This window comes from Suricata suricatta, chromosome 8 (assembly GCF_006229205.1).
Source record: "Suricata suricatta isolate VVHF042 chromosome 8, meerkat_22Aug2017_6uvM2_HiC, whole genome shotgun sequence".
Lineage (NCBI taxonomy): Eukaryota > Metazoa > Chordata > Mammalia > Carnivora > Herpestidae > Suricata > Suricata suricatta.
In genome coordinates, this window is record NC_043707.1 from 52,054,292 (window position 1) to 52,074,671 (window position 20,380).

A 20,380-nucleotide genomic window follows, 5' to 3' on the forward strand; every position below is an offset into this window, starting at 1 on the left:
CTAGTTTTGCACTTGAACCACACAGGAAAAGATTTGAACTTTTCCAAAAACAGTTCTTCAAATAATTGAAGAGAGCTGCTGTGTGTCGCTCTCAAAGTTACCTGTACTAGAAAGAGTGTATTGGAGGAAATTATTGTATGAGAATCTGGAAAAGGGCAAAGAGATTGTGATTAGTTGAAGACATAGAAATAAAGGTGGACGCACTGTGATAGACGGTCAGACAGAAAGTGGTGGGACAGCTACAAGGGGCTGTTTCTGTTTCTGATCATCTTTGCGCTGTATTGAAACCATATGTTATTATGAAGTATGAGACTATCACAATTTCCAAACCGTGGCATTTATTTTGAGCCTCTAAAAACAACAGTCCTACCCAAGCCAAGAATAATTCTCAGTTTTTTGGGAGTTCTCCTTTAAGCTCCTTACTGCTAGTAATTTTCATATTGCTTATAGATAATTAGATACCATCTGATCTCTGCCCCAGATTGGGCTAAGATAGAAATAGCCATGTGCCCCTGTAATAGATGTGACTTAACCCTTGTGAAAAATTTAGGCTCTTTGCTATTTAAACAACCTGGTTGTTGCCTTGGCAACTTATGAGTTGACAATGGGAAACCAATTTGATAATCGCAAGTATTCAGTAGTATGAAAGGAGCTGGAGAAATGAGTATGAATGGCTGACAAGTAGAAGTTGTCATTTGGAGGTACTGTAAGGATGGCGTGGGTGAAAGACCGCCAGCAGAAGTGGGGAAAAATGCCTTTGGAGTAGGTTTTTTGGGGGAAAGGAAGGATAATCTGTGGCAGTGTCAAAATTACTATATTAAAAAAATTACCATATTAAACCGAGCATGTGGATATTGGTTACTATGAGTTATACTGAAGAAATACTACGTAGAGTCAGTTCAAATGCTCCTTCACTTGCCCTCATTTCCCCAGTCCCCACCAACAGTGGGGTGGAGTTTAGGCAGATTGTAATACTGAAATATCCAGGGTAAATGTAAGTGTTCAAAAGAAAATTATCTTGATTTTGGCACATTTTATAAAGTAGTCTGTCTTGAAAATATTAAACCTTTTTTTTTGTAGTGGAAACTTAGGAAGTTATTTAAGTTGGAGGCCAAATTGAAGAGGCTTTTAATTCTTATAATATGAGAATGCCTAATCCACAAAATAATTCTAGTACCCAGAGACTATTCACATTTTGGACTGGATAATTCTTTGTTGAAAGACCATCCTGTGCATGATAGAATGTTTAACAGGATTAGATGGTAGTGGCACTCACACTTAGGACTGTGACAACCAAAACTGTCTCCAAAATAGATATAAAAGGGGCGCCTGGGTGGGTCAGTCAGTTAAGTGTCCAACTTCTGCCCAGGTCATGATCTCATGGCTTGTCAGTTCAAGTCCTGCATCAAGCTCTGTGCTGACAACTCAGAGCCTGATTCAGATTCTGTCTCCCTCTCTCTCTCTACCTCTACCACTTGTGCTCTGTCTTGCTTTCTATCTCAAAAATAAACAAAGATTAAAAAAGTAGATATAAAGTCTGTCCTGCTCTGTTCAGTTGGAGATTTAAGAGCAATATACTATACATAAAACAACTAAGTGCCAAATTAAATTCTCTAGTAATATTTTCCAACTTTTACATTTTTATTTTTAAGGCACACCTGCATGTAGTTTTAGAATCAAAAGATGAAATAATTATATAAACCTTGTAACAAAAACAGCAATCCCTTCCCAAAGCAACACTTTTTTTAATTAAAAATAATTTTTTATGTTTATTATTGAGACAGAAACAGAGCATGAGTGGGGGAGGGGCAGAGGAGGAGAGAGAGAGAGAGAGAGAGAGAGACACAGAATCCGAAGACAGGCTCTAGGCTCTGAGCTAGCAGTCGGCACAGAGCCCAATGTGGGGCTCGAACCCACAAACTGTGAGATCATGACCTAGCTGAAGTTGGATGCTTAACCGACTGAGCCATCCAGATGTCCCCCCAAAAGCAACACTTTAAAGTCTGTTAGCTGATAATTTTCTTGACATATGCTTCCATATTTCTAGCACATATTTTTACATATTTATGTTTTGTTTTGTTTAGGTATTATCCATAGACTTTACATTATGGACGATGAAGAGTTCTGCCCCCAATGACACACATAGACACAGACACACAGAGTTTCCTACTGGGGTGGGGGTACAGCAACCCACTCAATGTATATCATAGTTTTGTGAGATTATTAGTCAGCATTTATAGTTATATTTCTGCACAATATTATCCTGGGGGTTAACTCTCTTTAAAAAAATTTGCTTAATTTAGTATATACATATCATAAATGATCCCCAAAGTCTCCAGGTGATATATATCTTCTCAAAATATCCAGGCACATTATGTATCCATTAAAGATTCTTAAATATATCTTTGAGCTTTCTGACCTGTTCCAATTCTGGACTAATTCTCTGGGCATACTGCCTTTTTAATTTCTAAGCTCCTTTTTTTTTTTCCTTTTTCTAATTAGTGTCCTATTCTTGTTTTATGGATGAAATATATTTTTTAAGGTTTTTTTTAAAGTTTTCTTTCATTTTTTTTTCTTGAATTGGTTAGATTCTTTAGAGCTATGTTTTTTAAGCTATAGGTCTTGACCCATTAGCGGGCATTGAAGTCAATTGAGTGGGTCACGGTGGCATTTTTTTTTTTTTTTTAGTGGAGTAGAGCAGTAGATATTAGATTGCCATGCTTATTGTATTGGTGTTTAGTTGTGTTTTTTTATGTTGTTTCTATTATGTTTATTTATTTTGTATATGTCTGCATGTTTTGATCATGATATAAGGTATATTTCTTAACGTAGATTTTGTCCAAAATGTTTGAAAACTGCCCCTTCTCATTTCATGCCTGAAGGGTGTTTCAGCTACTAGCTTCTGAGAGATGGGGAAAGAAAGCTGAAGTTCTTAACATTAAGCTTGTCAGTTTTTACTTAATACCCCTGTTTTCACTCTGGTACTCCTGTCTTTGTGCTTAGTGTCCCCCAGTCCAAAGACCACCATCTGTTTTACTCTTTACAGAGCCTTCTATAGGAGGGGCCTGGGAGCCATCATCTAGCTTTATACATAGGGGAGGGGATCTGGAAATCTGTTTCTTAGGTAAACATTGAACTGATCTTGTAGTTTTTATTTAGCTCTTCCGTTTCTATTTCCAGAAGTCCTTGTTGCCACCATTTTTTTGGGGGGCATCCTATAATGTAAATCAGATTGTTTCTCAGTTTTCTTTACTACTGGTTTAGGGTACAGATTTCTCAGGTCTGTTAAGTAAATTATCACTAACCTATCTTTTTTTGTTGCTGTGCCTTTGCCCATTCTCTTTGTGCTAGTATATTTGTGCATCTCCCCCTACCCCCTGACCCTGCCATCATTTAATTTTGTACTATTACCAGACTAGGGGAAGGAGTAGAGCTAATGTGTGTGTTCAGTCTATACCTTTAACTAGAAGTATGAATGCTTATTTTTTACATAAAGTTCTTTAACAGTCATCTCCTATAGTTATGCATATATTTTTAAAAAGCTGGTATATCCATTTAAAAACACTTGTAAATAAAGTCACAGCTTTATGCATTTGAAAAATAACTCAAAGTATTTTTGAGTTATTTTTCTAGGTATGAGACATGATTATGCAGTCTGCAAGCATGTTAAGTATGTTATGCATAATGATTCATGATTTTTTTGGACTTGTTTGCAATAACAGGTTCCAGGAGTCTGATGATTGCACTGACAGGCATTGCTTTGTAGAACTAGCTGAATAATGTAATCCAGGGGCACCTGGGTGGCTCAGTCGGTTAAGCGTTCAACTCTTGATTTCAGCTCAGGTCATGATCTCATGGTTCCTGAGTTCAAGCCCCGTATTGGACTTTGGGCTGACAGTGTAGAGCCTGCTTGGGATTCTCTTTCCCTGTCTCTCTGCCCTCTCCAAAATAAAATAAATAAACTTTAAAAATAAGAATAATGTTAATTCAGAGGAGAGAGCACATTTAGTCATAGAAAGCTTTGTGAATGGTGGGTAGGATTTGGATAGGCAGATAGAAGACTGTATTTCAAGGGAGAGACAGCATGAGCAGAGGTAAAAGGGTAGGGGATGATACCAGAATGAGAAAATGGGTTGGGCTATGTACTTGGTGGATTTTGTTGGAGAATAATGAGTAATAAAGTTTGCAAAGAAAAGTGAGATCAGGTTTTGAGGGTTCTGGAAGCTGATTTGGATTTTATGTGACAGGCAATATAGGGAGAGGTTAGTTCTTTAGAGAAGTAGTATAATTAAAATAGCATTTTATTAGATCAGTCAGGCTATATCATGAAATATACATTGGAAGATATTAAGATAGGGAGCCTAAGTAGGAGGTTATTGAAGTAACCTAGGCACGTAAGAATGACTAATTTTGTTATTTATTATGTGCCAGGCACCATCTTAAGCATTTTATGTATTAATATATTTACTCTTCTTGATGTTTTATTACCCTCATTTTGCAGATAAATAGATACAGAGGGATCAGTGACTAGAATGGTGCCATGGAGATGGGGAGACATCTTTTATTGTAAAATGCTAGTGGCCTCAAAAGATTAAGCTAATAATTGTTTATGGTGGTGTTTGTGGTCTTTTGTTTGTTTATTTATTTTGAGAGAGAGCATATGTGAGCAAGGGAGAGGGAGAAAGAAAATCCTAGGCAGGCTTCACTCGGTCAGCACAAAGCCTGGCACAGGGCTGTGTCTTACATACTGTAAGATCATGACTTGGGCCAAAATCAAGAGTTGGATGCTTAACTGACTGGGCCACCCAGGCACCTTTTTCCTTTTTTTTTTTTTTTTTTTGTTTTGTTTTAACGTACATTACTTTCCTGGAGGTCATGTAGATTTGAGAAATCCTCTTTGGAGACAGGTCAAAAGAGCAGAGGTGAAAAGAAAAACATTCTAGTTTCATGAACTTTTTTGCCCATTTATGTTTAGAACTTTAGAATCTACCCCTCTCAAATATTGGCATTAGAGTTGATACTTTTCCAGAAGTTTTCAAGACTTTATTGAATTTTCCCTTTAGAAGAACAAAATCTGTAATAAAGCACGTGCTCCTGCCATTGACAGGAATAACACGTTACTTATTAGGGTGCTGTTTATCCTCTCTGAATACTTGTTATGGCTGCTTTAAGCTTCTGTCTTGTGCCTATGATATTCAGAGAGATTGCTGGTGAGTATGTGAAACTGTTCTTTGACCTGTTCATGATAACTATAACACGTTTCTTTTTAGCTTGGTTCTACAGCCATTGGGATCCAGACATCAGAGGGTGTGTGCCTAGCTGTGGAGAAGAGAATTACCTCCCCACTCATGGAGCCCAGCAGCATTGAGAAAATTGTAGAGATTGATGCTCACATAGGTAAGGAGTAGGGGAAAGTTGTTCTATAGGATCTGGCTTGGGTTAACTAGTCTTCTTTGGTGTTCCACAGGAGGTTCTTTAGATGAATGTCTTACCCCTTGTTAGCTCTTGTTTTCCAGGCAGTAGGCCAGTGTGCAGAATATAGGAGTGGGAAGCATTTGTAGGGCTCAGCCTACCCCCAGAAGTTCCTTTCTCCTTCAAATTTAGACTTGGCAAATGTGGTGGTTGTTGAAATATGTAAAGGTTGAGTCATAGGCTAGCTCCCTATGATGGCAGGGTCCTCAGTGATGCCTTATGTTAGTCCTGGTAGGAGGCCACCAGGAACAGAGGATCATGTGGAAAACTAGAGGTGTCCACTAAAAAGAGGAATTCTTAAAGATCTTCAGAATGATTATGGTTCAGAGAGCATAAGAATAATGGATTTTGAGATCAGTCCTCTTCTGTTTTCAGATTTATCTTTTTACTCCCTGTCTTCCCCTACCCTACCCCAGCACTCTTTTTTTATTTTTTGGTCTCTTTTAATTTCCCTGCCTTAGCTTCTGGCATCATTGTAGCATTACAGGGTGAGTGGTTCTGCATTTTAGTTGGCTATTGAAATTTTCTTTCTTTTTTTTTTTTTTAATTTTTTTAATGTTTATTTATTACAGAGACAGAGAGAAACAGAGCATGAGCAGGGGAGGGGCAGAGAAAGAGGGAGACACAGAATCTGAAGCAGGCTCCAGGCTCCAAGCTGTCAGCACAGAGCCCAGTGCGGGGCTCAAACCCATGAACTGTGATATCATGACCTCTGAGCCGAAGTTGGACACTTAACCAACTGAGCCACCAAGGCGCCCCTGAAATTTTCTTGACCTATCTAGTCATCTAATTAGTGAAATATCAGTAAAATAATTAATTGCTTGAAGGCCTCAGAACCAATGCCATGGTGACTCTGGGAGCTTGACATTATCTTTTTCATAGACATAGAAGCTAAGATTTAGTCTTTTAAGATTAGAACATTTTGTCTGCTTACTCCCAAGTCACATGTCTGGAGATAGATCAGTGTCACTTCATTCAGTAAACTGAGAACCTACTATGTGCCAGACGTATGCTAGTCACCAGGGATGCATAGAGAAATGAGGCATAGTCCTTCTCTTTCAGAAGCATACAATCTGATAGCAGAGGTGGACATGTAAATAAATAAATGCAATTGAGTGATATAGGTATTAAGAAAGGCTGTAGTGTGTTCTCAGTAGGGGTACAAAGGAGGAAATAATTAGTTTTGTCTGGGGCCAGTGGTAGTGGGACTTTCAGAAAAAGATCCCATAAAGCAATGCTTGAGCTGAGTTGAATTCTAAAAGATGAGGAAGTGTACACTAAGTGAACAAAGTGTATAGGTATAGGAAGGGAGAGCAGTCTGGTCAGAGGGACTAGAAATGAGCAAACCCTTTAGTGGTGTAAAATAGGGAATACCGTAGCACAGGCAGTTTGGTATGACTGGGAGATGGACTGTAGCAAGAAGTGAGTTTGAATCAGACAGTGGAAGTCTTTACCATGCTAAAGAGCTTTAACTTGATGGGAAAGATTTTAAGCTTTGAGGTAATATGATAAGATTAGTATTTTATTTTATTTTATTTTTTTATAAAGTTATTTTGAGAGAGAGAGAGAACACAAGCAGGGAAGGGACAGAGAGAGAGGGAAAAAGAAAATCTCTAGCAGGCTCTGCACTGTCAGCAAGGAGCCTAACTCAGGGTTTGACTCCACAAACCATGAGATCATAACCTGAGCCTAAACCAAGAGTCAGACGCTTAACCATCTGAGCCACCTAGGTGCCCTCAGACTGATATTTTAGAAAGACCATTCTGATAACAGGGTTGCAGGTAGAGTGGGGCTGAGACTGGAGGTAGGGAGTCCTGGTAGGAAATTTCCGTTAATCCAAATAGAAACAATGAGGACTTTAACCAAGGCAATAGAAAATGGAGAACATAAGGGTTAACACCAGACAGGCTAATCAGATAGAGATTGATAGAATTTGGGGTCTGATTGGTTGTGAGAGTCCAGGCATCTAGAAGGAAGAAAAAAAACTTGATTTGAGTCGGTGGTATGTCCATGTATTAAGGAGTCATTTTGGCTTTATAAGTTTAAAATGTGGGCGTGAGGCTTAAGTTGGAAATAACAGATATCAAGTTATGGCATATAAAGTAATAGCCATAATGTTGGCATCTTGGACCATCAGGCAAACTTTCTTTCTAAACTAATTGGTTTGTATTTGGTCAGGGAAGTAAAAAAGCTTTTGATTTTATCCTAGGGCCTTCTTCTATAGCTCATAGTGAGATGGGTTTGTTTGGGTTTTTTTCCTTATTTCTTCTGTTGGGATGTTAGTGTTCACTTAGTTTGAAAGTGCGTTGTGGTCTACAAGAGTGCTAAAGGAATGCTTAAGGATGTAATATGTGGAAATTCATGCTTGTTTGGCCGTTCTTGCCTGTCTTCTATCTTACTACTGGACTTCTGTGTTATTGCAGATGGTTTTACTTATTTACAGTATAATCATACTTGTGTTCAGTATAGATAATGAAATAATGTCCCTTCTAATCTCTTGGGTGTTTTGCTGTGGGATTGCTGTTTGGCTGCTATGGTTCCATCCCTGAGTTTCAGTATTTCTTGAGTGGATGAAAGAGTTCTGCTAGGATTTGGCCTCTGGGTCACTATTGCTTTTACATTGCAGGTTGTGCCATGAGTGGGCTAATTGCTGATGCTAAGACTTTAATTGATAAAGCCAGAGTGGAGACACAGGTAAAATAGCATCATCTCTCTTTTTTACCATGATGCTTGAGTTCCTTGTTGAATGATATGATATAGCTGCCTGGGCTGTATTGCAGGTTATCTGTGTTAATATCAGGTGTAGCTCTTAGGAATGATTTTGGACAGACCCCCTAGGCTTGGAGTCTAGCTATCCAACCATTGCAGCTTTAAGGAAGCCCTGGTAAATAGTGTTGACAGTCTCTTGCTTCTTTTTGATTTGCCTTATATAAAGCAAGCATTGCACTGCATTCTGTTCCCTAATTAACTTTCTGTGGGAGCACCATAGCAGGAAGTGGACATAGCTAAAGGACATTGTACCCCAACTGCCTTTGGTGCTGGGCTTGCAATTAACAGCTCTCCTATAGTGAGTAATGTTATGTACCAGGTCAGGAATACTGATTTTTTTTTCCCCCTATAATTGAGTACCTGCTTCTTTGAGAACAGACGAGTGGAAAAAAAATTCCTGATAAAACTTTTTGCACTTATTTTCAACTTTGTTGTCAGTACTTATGTAAGAGTAAGTCATTTAACTTAAACACCAACACAACGATAAGTAAGGTAGTCTCTTTGAGGGAACGTGGCACTTAGCTGTTAGCATTCACTTTGTGAAAAGACTAAGCTTAGTGCTGTGAAGGACTAACTCTGTTTTTCAAGGAAATAATCCTCTAGTCTGTCATTAATGCTTAGAGTGCTTTGATCACAGTTTATTTCTAGAGCTATTTCTCTTCCTCTCAAGCAGGCCTAAGCAATTGAGTTCAGTGTTAAGGAAAACACTGGAGCTAAGCCTTCAGTTTGTAACTGTAGTTCACAGGGATGTATATAGTGAGATGGTAGACTGCTTTAATGCTTTTCTTATTTAAAAGTTAGACCACATTTTGCTCTCCTCTAGAACCATTGGTTCACCTACAATGAGACCATGACAGTGGAGAGTGTGACTCAGGCTGTGTCCAATCTAGCTCTTCAGTTTGGAGAAGAAGATGCAGATCCAGGTGCCATGGTGAGTGTGGTGTTTGTGTCAAGCTTCCTTCTAAAGGATTTAGGATATTTGTCCTCTAAACATACCTTTCCCGGCCCCTCGCACCTCCTACTTCAGCAGCCATTTATCTTAATACCTCTTGTTTTTTGGTTCTAGTCTCGTCCCTTTGGAGTAGCGCTGTTATTTGGAGGAGTTGACGAGAAAGGACCCCAGCTGTAAGAATTTGCTATTTTTTTTGTTTCTTTTTTTGTAGAAGTATTTTAATTTTGATGGGGACTTGTTGTCGAAATGAACTGAGAGGTTTATTGTAAAATTATAAAAAATGAAGGGTTTCTAACTCTAAAGTTCAGTGATTCTGTGCTGTTTATACAAAGACAAAATTGGGCATTCTAGGGAAAACTACTAATCACTGCTAATTCTGGAAAGAATTAAAAGCAACTTTGTTACTGTAGTCAGGGTGTGTTTTAGAGTTTGCTTTAGAATGTTGATTTGTTCCTTTTCCTCAAATATTATTTAGATAGGCATACACAAATGCAGTATTTATTTCTTCTCTACGAAATCGCTAAGGAATTAATTAATTGTCTTAAACACCTTTTAAGAGATCTGGTTTCAGCTGCCTGGGTAGTTCAATTGGTTGAGTGTCCAACTCTTGATTTTAGTCCAAGTGTCCTGGGATTAAGTCCTGCGTTGGGCTCCCATGCTTAGCATGGAGCTTCCTTGGGATTCTCTCCCCTCTCTCTGCCCCTCCCTGGCTCATGTACACTCACTATCTTAAAATAAATAAAAATAAAAGATCTGGTTTCTGGAGATGCACATGACTTTGCATGTGACTTTTGATCTCAGGGTTGTGAGTTGAGCCTCACATGGGTATAGACATTACTTAAAAGAACTTTTTTTAAAAGTAGAAAATCTTTTAGACCTGGACCTTAGTAATTCAGTGGAGTTTCCACTGCAGGGTCAAGCATTTATATTCTTTAGTGAGATATTTGTTACATAAAATGCCACCATCTTAAATATTTTAACCCCCTTCTTTTGGGGGGTTTTGCAGGTTTCATATGGACCCATCTGGGACCTTTGTACAGTGTGATGCTCGAGCAATTGGCTCTGCTTCAGAGGGTGCCCAGAGCTCCTTGCAAGAAGTGTACCACAAGGTAATTGAGCACTCTCACAACTTTTATTTTATTATTATTTTATAAATCAAGGTGTAGTTTACATATAATAAAATGAGCAGACCTTAAGAGTTCAGTTCTGGGAGTTGGACAGTGGTACACACCCTCGTGACTACCACCTAAAACAACGATGGAGAACATTTCCATCAGTCCCTAAAACACTATTTTCCCTCCAGTCACTCTCTTCCTCCCTTTCAACCATGTTTACCACTGTAGATTAGGTTTTTTTCTGTTCTTGTCCTTTTTATAAAGGCAGTCATACAGTTTATATTTTGCATTTGCCTTTTTTATTCAATATGCTATTTTTAGGATCCGTTAATATTTTTTGCACATATCAGTAATCAATGCTGAGTGCTATACCATGGTGTAGATTACCTCAGTTTGTGCCCTTTATCTTTAAAGTTTACTTAACAGATACATTTCCTAGTCTGGCTCTCAAACCAAGTAGACATTTGGCATTTTTTATCTTGTAGGATGGGAAGACTTGGCTCTGGGTAACTTGTTGAGGTTGAAGGCTGTCTTACTTACTGTTCCTATGGTTCACAGGGGGATGTCTACTCCCCTCAACCCCTGATAATATTGATTTTATGTGTGGGAGAAATTGGGTTTGTGGGTTCAAAACAGGGTACAAAAGCATATTTGCTAAACCAGTGGGCTACCTTTTTAGATCATTTGGGAATTGTGAATCATAGGATATTCCCAGTATTATCTTGTTTCTGTATTAAAAGAGGAAAACTAGAGAAGTGTAGCCCTTTCCACTTCAAAGATCACTTTGAAATATGAAAGTTGATGGCTTTGATCTGATTCAAAATAAGACTTGAAACTTTGAATACTTATTTGCTGTTTACTTGAATTCAAGAGATACTTGTAATGTACCATACTTATTTAAGCTGCTTGATTTAGTAATATTTGTGACATCATTCATGGAGATAAATGTGAAACCTTTGAAGGAAGGAGGAATTATATAATGGCCACTCTTCTTACCCTTTTTGTTTCAAGTCTATGACACTGAAAGAAGCCATCAAATCTTCACTCATCATCCTCAAGCAAGTAATGGAGGAGAAGCTGAATGCAACTAATATCGAGGTATTTTTCTGGTGTATTGTTTTTTATTCGGATATCATAGCTCCCATTGCTAAAGATGGATGGAGAGACTCACATTTTTGTTTGCTCAGCCCTTTGCTATCCTTTGAAGTTTGAATACTTCTAGAATAGTAATAAGAGTGGACTGTCACGAAAACATGTTAACGTACCCTGGGACATTAGGGCAGTTGCCTGGAAGAGGTGCTGCTAGGGCAAGGAAGAGAAGGGTATTCCAGGAAGAGAGAACAGCCATGTGCAAAGGCTCAAAGATATAAAATAAAATTGTATGTAAGAGAACTTGGAAGGTTTTCTGAATGCTGGGGTGCAAGAAGATACGTGTAAGGTAGTGAGTGAGGTGGCAAGAGGTGACCCTGGAGAGTTGTTGATCAGACTCTGACTGCCCTTATTTATGATGCTAAAAGTAGATGGCAGAAAAGGAGGTAGTGGTGAGTAAAGAAAGTAGGTTTGCAGGTAATTGAGAGAGAGGGCCTATATTTCCTGGTGAATGTTAGGTCCTCTGCTGAGCGTGGGTGAATTAAGGCGAATGGGAACTATTTGGAAGAGTCCTTATGGACAGGGAAAAAGCAAGGCAGGGATAAGTGAAAGGATTGCTAGGCTACATTAAAATACTAATGGAGTGGGGCCCCTGGGTGGCTCAGTCGGTTAAGCATCCAGCTTCGGCTCAGGTCATGATCTCATAGTCCATAGGTTCAAGCCCCGCGTCAGACTCTGTGCTGACAGCTCAGAGCCTGGAGCTGCTTCAGATTCTGTGTCTCCCTGTCTCTCTGCCCCTTTCCTGCTCACTCTCTATCTCTGTCTCTCAAAATAAAAAAATAAAGACATAAAAAAAATTTTAAATAGTAATTGGAGGAAAAAAACTAGCGGAGGCTGGATTCACCAAACAGATTTTTATAAAAAGTCAGGATGGTGGCAGGTATGGCCTCTGGGTGGTTCAGTCGGTTGTGTGTATTACTTCGGCTCAGGTCACAATCTCCCAGTTTGTGGGTTTGGGCCCCACGTTGGGCTCTATGCTGACTACTCACAGTCTTGATTCCCCTCCCCCTCTCTCTCCCTCCCCCACCCACAGTCTGTCTCTATCTCTCAAAAATAAATAAATAAATAAATGTTAAAATACAAGGGGAAAATATGGGGGGAAATACCAGGATATAGGATGCCTGGATGGTTTGGTCAGTTGAGCATCTGGCTCTTGATTTCATCCCAGGGTCATGGGATTGAGCCCTGTGTTAGGTTCTGTGCTGAGTGTAGAGCTTGCTTAAGATTCTGTCTCTCTCTGCCCCTCTCCCCTGCTCTTGGTCTCTCTCAAGTGAAAAAAAAAGGGGGGGAAAGGTCAAGATAGTGGTCATAGTATATATGTATATTATATTTCAGTTAAAAATTGTAAAGGCAACTGCAGCTGTAATCACAAAACAGTAGTTAAAGCAATCAGCGCTTACCAGGATTATGTCAACTGTAGTCAGCGTGGACTCAGAAAATGTATGTTTGGGTTAATCCCTGGTGAAGGATTGCTGGTAAAGGGCTGACAAATGTCTTGTCAAGAGCCAGCTTCCATAGGCTGCAGTGAAAGGGGCAAATTTGAATGCCAAAACAAGGGACTGGCCTAAAGGTAGGAAGGCCTGGGTGGAATTGGAGAGAGGAGGTGACGGGAGAGGAGTTCCTTTTTTTTTTTTTTTAATGTTTTTATTTATTTTTGAGAGCCACAGAGCACAAGTGGGGGAGGGGCAGAGAAAGAGAGGGAAACAGAATCCGAAGCAGGCTCCAGGCTGTGAGCTGTCAGCACAGAGCCCAACATAGGGCTCAAACCCATGAACCATGAATCATGACCTGAGCCGAAGTCAGACACCTAATGACTGAGCCACACAGGTGCCCCAAGGGGTTAGTTCTTGAGCAGTAATGGGGAAAAGAGGAGTTTGGAATTAGGACTGGAAGAATTTACTACATAAATACTGTCTTTACACTTTTCTTAGTAACAATTTGTGAGTTCTTGCCAATATCTGAGATGATCAAGTCCAGCAAATACAGTGAAACCCCCAGTCTGACCCTTAGGAGGGAGTTTGTCATTTTCTCTCTAGTACTATGGGGGTTTTTTGGTCTGAATGAGATAGGATCTTGGCATTCCTTTTGTGTTTTTAATTTTTTTTTTAAGATTTATTTATTTATTTTGAGAGAGAGCAAGTGGATGAGGGAGAGAGAATCTCAAGCAGGCTCTTTGCTGTCAGTGCGGAGACCAGTACAGAGCTCAGTCTCACAAATCGTGAGATCATGACATGAGCCGAGATCAAGAGTCGGACACTCGACCGACTGAGCCACCCAGGCACCCCAGGTCTTGGAATTCTGCCAAACTACCCCCTTCTTCCAGCCTTAGAGTAATTCAGAGGTAGTTCTGCTGACTTCCAATGCAGGTTCTGAGGTCTGCTTGGTTCAGCTGAAACTGCAAGGATTAACCACTATAATATACTGTCTTTCCTACTCCCCCTCCTCCCCATTTTGTCTTCTCCCATTTGCAATCTCTGCTCTAGCCATTCAGAATTACTTTGTTTTACAAATATATCCTCTGGTTTCATGCTTTATGCATGTGCACATTCAGTTTGCTCTTCTGCTTTTACACTGTATGACCCATTTTTGAGTTGTGACACAACTCAAACATTGCTTCTCTTTGAAATCTTTCTTGACTCACCCTAGATCATTCCTTTGTGCCTCTTCACAGGCTTGACGTTGAAAGCATTTGTCATCCAGCACCCTTAGTAAATAAAAGAGATTTTCTTCATTTTTGGATCCCTAATGCCTAGTATAATTATAACTAGTACATAAGTGCTTAATAACTATTAATTGAATCAATGAAAAAAAATATGTTTTGCCTATCTCACAGAGCTTTTTGAAAGAATAAGAAAAACGTTTAAAAACAAATGAAAGAATAAGATAAATAGAAGAGTATCTTTTATATTCATTATGTAAATAAGTTTATCATTATGCAAATGCGAGGGGTTATTTTTACTCATCTAGTGATGAGTGAGTACCTTCCTGAAGGCAGTATTTGGCTCTAGTCTTATTAGTACTGATTTACAGCCAGATTCTATAGGACTTTACTATTCAGAGTTTCCCCAGTTTCTGATTTTTAGCCACTGTAATGGTTTGGGAAGACAAGTCTTTGAGCTGTGAGTGACTTGACAAAAAAGTTCTATAGGCTCCTACTCTTCCCTGCTTTATTGACCTTGTATCTCTCTGTCCTTACACCCTTAAAATATGTAGTAATAACATTTATTTATATTAATTTCCTTCGAATAGAGCTCATGGTCTGTATGGACATGAATATGTTTAATGTGCATTTTGTAAATATATTTGGGGCTCTTTTGACATTTCATGTAATTGAATAGATCTTTTATTGGGGAATCTAGTGGAGACTGCAGGCTTTGTTGAGAGAATATTTTTTAAGTCTATCCCCCAATCAGATCTTTAGGTGTTTTAAAATGTACAGTAGTCTTTTTGTGTTTTATCTGTAGATGAGGCAGCAAATAATAAACATCATATAACTGAATTATGCTAATTCTGGCAGTATTCAAATTATATTAAATATCAGTAATGAATATTACCAAAAATACCCTAATATGTTTAACTATAAAGTCTAAATTTTTTTTTATGCTTTTTATTTATTTTTGAGAGACAGAGAGAGACAGCGTGAGCAGGGGAGGGTCAGAGAGAGAGGGAGACACAGAATCTGAAACAGGCTCCAGGCTCTGAGCTGTCAGCACAGAGCCCGACTCGGGGCTCAAACCCATGAACCACGAGATCATGACCCAAACTGAAGCTGGAGGCCTAACTGACTAAGCCACCCAGGCGCCCCTATAAAGTTTAAAGAGAAAGGCAATAGGAGGAAATTTAAAACAAACTCAACTGCTTTTTAGTCAAATGTCAAATGGCCCCTGTTGCTCAGTATTGGCCCCCCCAAACATGGGACTATGTTAGCAGCAGAGGTATGGAAAACTTGGTAGTTTTAGTTAAATTTGAAACTAACGGTCTTCTGACCCTAGTCTTTTATTGTTTAGATAGATTATATCTGGACTGCTACTTACAACTAATATCTGTCCGTCTCAGTTGATTTCCTGTGGTTGGTGCTAATGGAATCCTTTTATTTTCATAGCTAGTCCTTTTAAAAAGTAAAACGGTCACCTGGGTGGCTCAGTCGGTTGAGCATCTGACTTTTGATCTCAGTGATCTCATGGTTCATGAGATCGAGCCTAATGTCCAGCTCTGCACCTCTCTCTCTTTCTTTCTCTCTCTCTCTCTGCCCCTCTCCCACTCGTGAGCATGTGCATGCATGTGCACGTGCTCTCTCTCTCTCTCTCTCAAAATAATAAAACGGACTTTGTTGTTAAGTTGTGTTATGAACAATTTTAGAGAAAATAATATACCTAATAATAATCATTAATTTTTTGTGCTTATTATACTGTTCTAGGCAGTGTTGTAAGCACTTTATACAGATTAACACATCTTCACAACTTTAATTTTTTTTAATGTTTATTTTTGAGAAGTGGGGGAGGGGCAGAACGAGGGAGACAAGAATATGAAGCAGGCTTCAGGCTCTGGGCTGTCAGCATAGAGCCAGATGCAGAGCTTGAACCCACGAACTGTGAGATCATGACCTGAGCTGAAGTTGGACGCTTAACTGACTGAACCACCCAGGTGCCCAACTTTTGATATATTTCTAAGGAAAAAGTACTGACCCCATGTAATTTGCTGCTGCTTTTCTGATCCTTGTTGAAGTAGTGTCAAGAAATGACAGGGACACCAGGCATTTGGTTAACTATTATGTGGTCCCTTAACCTCAAAATAGAAAACTTGGTCAATAAGAATTTTTATTTGGGAGCCAGAGAGCTATTTTAGGAACCTGTGGCTGGAAAGGAGATCCCTGGGACAGCAGATCCCTTAGTTCTAATGACCAGCTGCATCACTAACAGCTTCTACTGACCATGCTTGTGCTATCGGCAAGGCAATCGAGCCCAGCTCGTTAACCCTTCTCTGCTTTCTTTCCAGCTAGCCACAGTGCAGCCCGGCCAGAACTTCCACATGTTCACAAAGGAAGAACTTGAAGAGGTCATCAAGGACATTTAAAGAAGCATGATCCTCAGAACTTCTCTGGGACAATTTCAGTTCTCTTAAATGCTTTTAACTTTTATTCCCAGCTCCTGTTCTTGGAAAATCCCAGTGTATGTGCATTTTTTTTATGATGTCTGTACATAAAGACAGTTCTGAAATAAAGAAAAATTTAAAATTTGTTAATAGAGTATTCTCTTCTAATGTAGTCTTTTGTTCAAAATGCTCATTTTAGGGGACAAAACAGATAGTTGGTATTAATATCCTGATCCTATCAGAGTATCTTTTCTGGAGATCCGGTTTTAGTGTCTGTCTACAATAGAATCAACTATCTCACAAATCCCTTGATGTTGGCAAATGAACTCAAGCTTGTCCAACTCTTCCCAATGGTTTAGAGATCTTAATACCACTGCGAACCCATTTCAGTCATGGAGTTTCTTCTGACTAAATAGGTATTTTTGCTGCTATTTCTTATATAAAGGAGATGTTAACAACATGTTTTGAGGGTTGGAGTTAATTAACCCAACAACAGTGTTGTCCCAGTTCTTGTGTGTGGATAGATAATTTGGAAAGAGATTTTTACTGTTAATGAAGTTAAGAACTGTAAGAGCTGCCATCTTATGACTCATTGAAATTTAAGGAATCTTCTGGAGCCCCCAAAATGGCCATGTGAAGTAGATAGCATTATCATGCCTTAACAGATGAAGAATGTAAGGCTGTGTCCATGGACACAGAAAATTAAACTGTTGGGAGTTGAACTCAGATTTCCTGGTTTTGAATCATCACCTCTTGATTTTACAATAGCCAGGTTCCTTGAAGCCTACACACCTTCTGAGTAACGGAAATCTCACTGAGATTTGACATGTACTTGCACCGTCTACAACATGACTGGCTAATCCGTATGTGGGTAATATCTCCATTAACATTTGTAGGCAGTTGTAGTCCATGATGTCAAAATATAAGCTATAATTGTTTGAGTAGATTGAATTCATACTAAATTTCATACCGCGTTTCCAGCAAAAACAACACTCCTTCCCCCAATAACACAAAAACTTGTTTATGTGCATTTGGAAATTACAATGGCCGGAAACATTTGGAAGAATTTTGCCCCGGATATACACACAAGGAAAGTAGAGAACTAGAGTGCGTTGTCACCAATGTTCTGGAGACTGATATGGCGATTTTAACCCAGTTTTTAAATACATGGTGAGGTGCCTGGCTGGTGCAAGTCAGGAGAGCCTGGGACTCTTGCTCTCAGGGTTGTGAGTGTAGAGATTACTTTTAAAATAACTATAATAGGATAATCATGAGATTCACTTCTTTCATGTTCACCTTTTATCAAATCCTGATAGAAAATGGCACTGAAAAATCCTATTGCAACTTTAATTTATTCAAATCTAGCAAACTTGCTGAGTACTTACCTCCTACGTGCCAAGCAATGTATTAGGCACTGGGAATAGAGCTGTGAAAACACGGTATGGTCTGTTCCCATGAAACTTCAAGCGGAGAGATCTAGGCCACAGCGTTCCCTTTAACTCAGTGGAGGTTCACGCACAAAGCCTGCTGCCTTAGGGAGAGGTGAGAGTTGTGCCCCTGAACCATGGGCACTATGTAGGGGACAACAGATCCTAGCGTGTCTTAGCTTCAGCTTTCACAGTCCTTACTGCCTGGCCCGTGTTATTTGTACCTTGGACCACACAACTGGCGAGGCCCTAAGTTTCATACCTTCTATAACTCAAACTTTAGAATTCTTGAAAGGATTTCAGCATTCTTGAAAGAGAATTTTAAAACTTACTACAACATCTTTTGTGTTCAATTTAAATAGAATGAGAAGTAATCTCACCAGGAAAAGCGATGGTTTTGTGATGTGTAACTGTTTTCTATTCATCTTTCTGCTATAGAACTTACCTTGGAGAAAAGTATAGTTTTTAGATAAGTAATTTATATATTTTAATCCTGCAAATGAGGGAAGATCTTATGTGCGGTATTTCACAAGGGAGATAAAGGGCAACCTCTGTATTTAGTGTGTGTGTCAGACAAAATGCTGAAACCGTTTTTTCACTCAAAACATTTTCTCAGTGCCATATGCAAAGTTCCATGTCCCCAGCAGCTGGTAGAGTTAGATGAAGGAACTATATATTTTTCAAGCATATGGTAAACTAAAAGCAATATATTCAAAAGTGAAGGTATATAGAACTACAATTTAATAGTTTAAAAGTGCATTCATTCAGTAACTTCTCCAGGAGATGGCACTGTTGAGCTGGCTTTTTTCCTTTCAGGACCTTAAGACAATAGACCATTCATCTTTGTGTCACCCAAACAAAGAAATATTCCTCTATAGCCCCTCTTCTTCCCCAGCTAATCACATGCTGCTGGAACTGACTGTCTTGTGATCTACTCCATAGTTGGCATAGATTAAAAAATAATCTGTATTTTAAAAAATAATCTGACACATGGTAATTAACAGAAAGGAACAAATTGTACACCAGTTTTCATGGAGCTTTGTCATTTAGCAGCTGAGAACTTGGAGGACTAGTCTAGTGATTTCACCACCCTGCTCAAATGCCATTCAAAAATGTTTCATTTCTCAGGGCTTATCGTGGTTGTTGGGGGGAAATGTAAATTTGTAAATCTTTTTGTTGGCAGATTAACTTGAGTAGGATTTTAATGTAAACATTGGATTGGGTGCATTGCACCATTTTGCTCTACAGTGCATAATGTATTCTCATTTGGGTTTACCTCCAGTGTATAGATAAACGTAGTTTTTAGTGGTTTATTTGGGTGTAACATTTTTCAGACTTTGTATCGTTCTCTCTGCTACATTTTCTATTGAACAATTTTTGGCGTTCGGAAGGGTCGGAGTCCATAAACGAGAGTCAAAACTGGTTTCACCTGCGCTGTGTGTTCTAAAAGTTAAGTGTGCAGTTTCTTCAGTAAAAGAAACAGCATGGACGTTTTATTGATTAGAGGCAGGGTGCTAATTTAGGGGGCATTATATACTGAAAACCAAGCTTGTGCAATGCACTCACTGCAGGGTTAGGACACTTTGGTAAAGACAACATGCACCTATGAAATGATCGTGTCTAAAGTAAGCCCTGGGGAATTCTCTTCCCCTTTTACCTGCCCCTGATCCTAAGCTACTTTGTAACTCTGGGGGAACCAAGAAGCAATTCCGCCTTTGGCCTAACTCCCTGCAGAAGAAGAAAGTGAGACCATCCGTGTTGGACTCTTCAAGCTTGCATGAGTCACGCATGTCTTGATGTCTGTCTGCCTCCGTACAAGTAGCCCACACAGTTCACATTTACTTCTTTGGCAGCAAGAAGGCTGCTTCATTAGACAATGGGTGCTCCAGTACGCGAAGGTTAAAAACCTGAAGCACCGGTTCATGACGAAGCCCCCTTTCTCCAGCTGAGCGAGCTCAGGGATTCCCTTAGGAGATTTTCCAGGCGCTGCAGCAATCAGCAATCCAAGGAATTTTAGGGATGTCTGTAGGGAAGACAGAGGGAATAACCCAGTCCCCAACCTGAGGGTGCCAGAGAGAGCAGCGAGGGGTCCGGGCGCCAAGAGCTGGGGGCTTCGCGAGAGAGGTGGGGGAAGCTCCTATGCTAACTCTGTAAGGCCGGCCTCGGAGACGCCGGACGATGGGGGGATGACCTCAGCCGTCTCTGCCACGTTCCAGCCAATCAGTCCAGCATCTTGGCATCCGAATCCAGGACCCCCGAAGACGGAGGCGACGCGAGCCAATGAGGAGTGGGCCGGGGAAGAAGGACAGGCGGCCAGCCTATGGGGGCGGAGAGGCCCGGCTGCGCGTATCCAAGGAGAGCCGGGCTCCGGCTCGGGGGTGTGGCGCGGCGCCGGCGGGGGTGGG

The 20,380-nt window shown here is 39.8% G+C and overlaps 1 protein-coding gene across 1 annotated transcript in view; it reads left to right on the forward strand.

Annotated features, from left to right (window-relative positions):
- The window catches only part of PSMA5 (proteasome subunit alpha 5), a 21,655-nt gene extending 4,953 nt beyond the window's left edge, over positions 1-16,702 (forward strand). The window contains exons 3-9 of the mRNA XM_029947809.1: positions 5,271-5,397; positions 8,099-8,166; positions 9,065-9,172; positions 9,308-9,366; positions 10,200-10,302; positions 11,320-11,406; positions 16,453-16,702. Of these exons, the coding sequence (XP_029803669.1) occupies positions 5,271-5,397; positions 8,099-8,166; positions 9,065-9,172; positions 9,308-9,366; positions 10,200-10,302; positions 11,320-11,406; positions 16,453-16,530 (630 nt within the window). The 3' untranslated portion in view covers positions 16,531-16,702. The remainder of the gene's footprint in view (positions 1-5,270; positions 5,398-8,098; positions 8,167-9,064; positions 9,173-9,307; positions 9,367-10,199; positions 10,303-11,319; positions 11,407-16,452) is intronic.
- Positions 16,703-20,380: the final 3,678 nt, after the last annotated feature.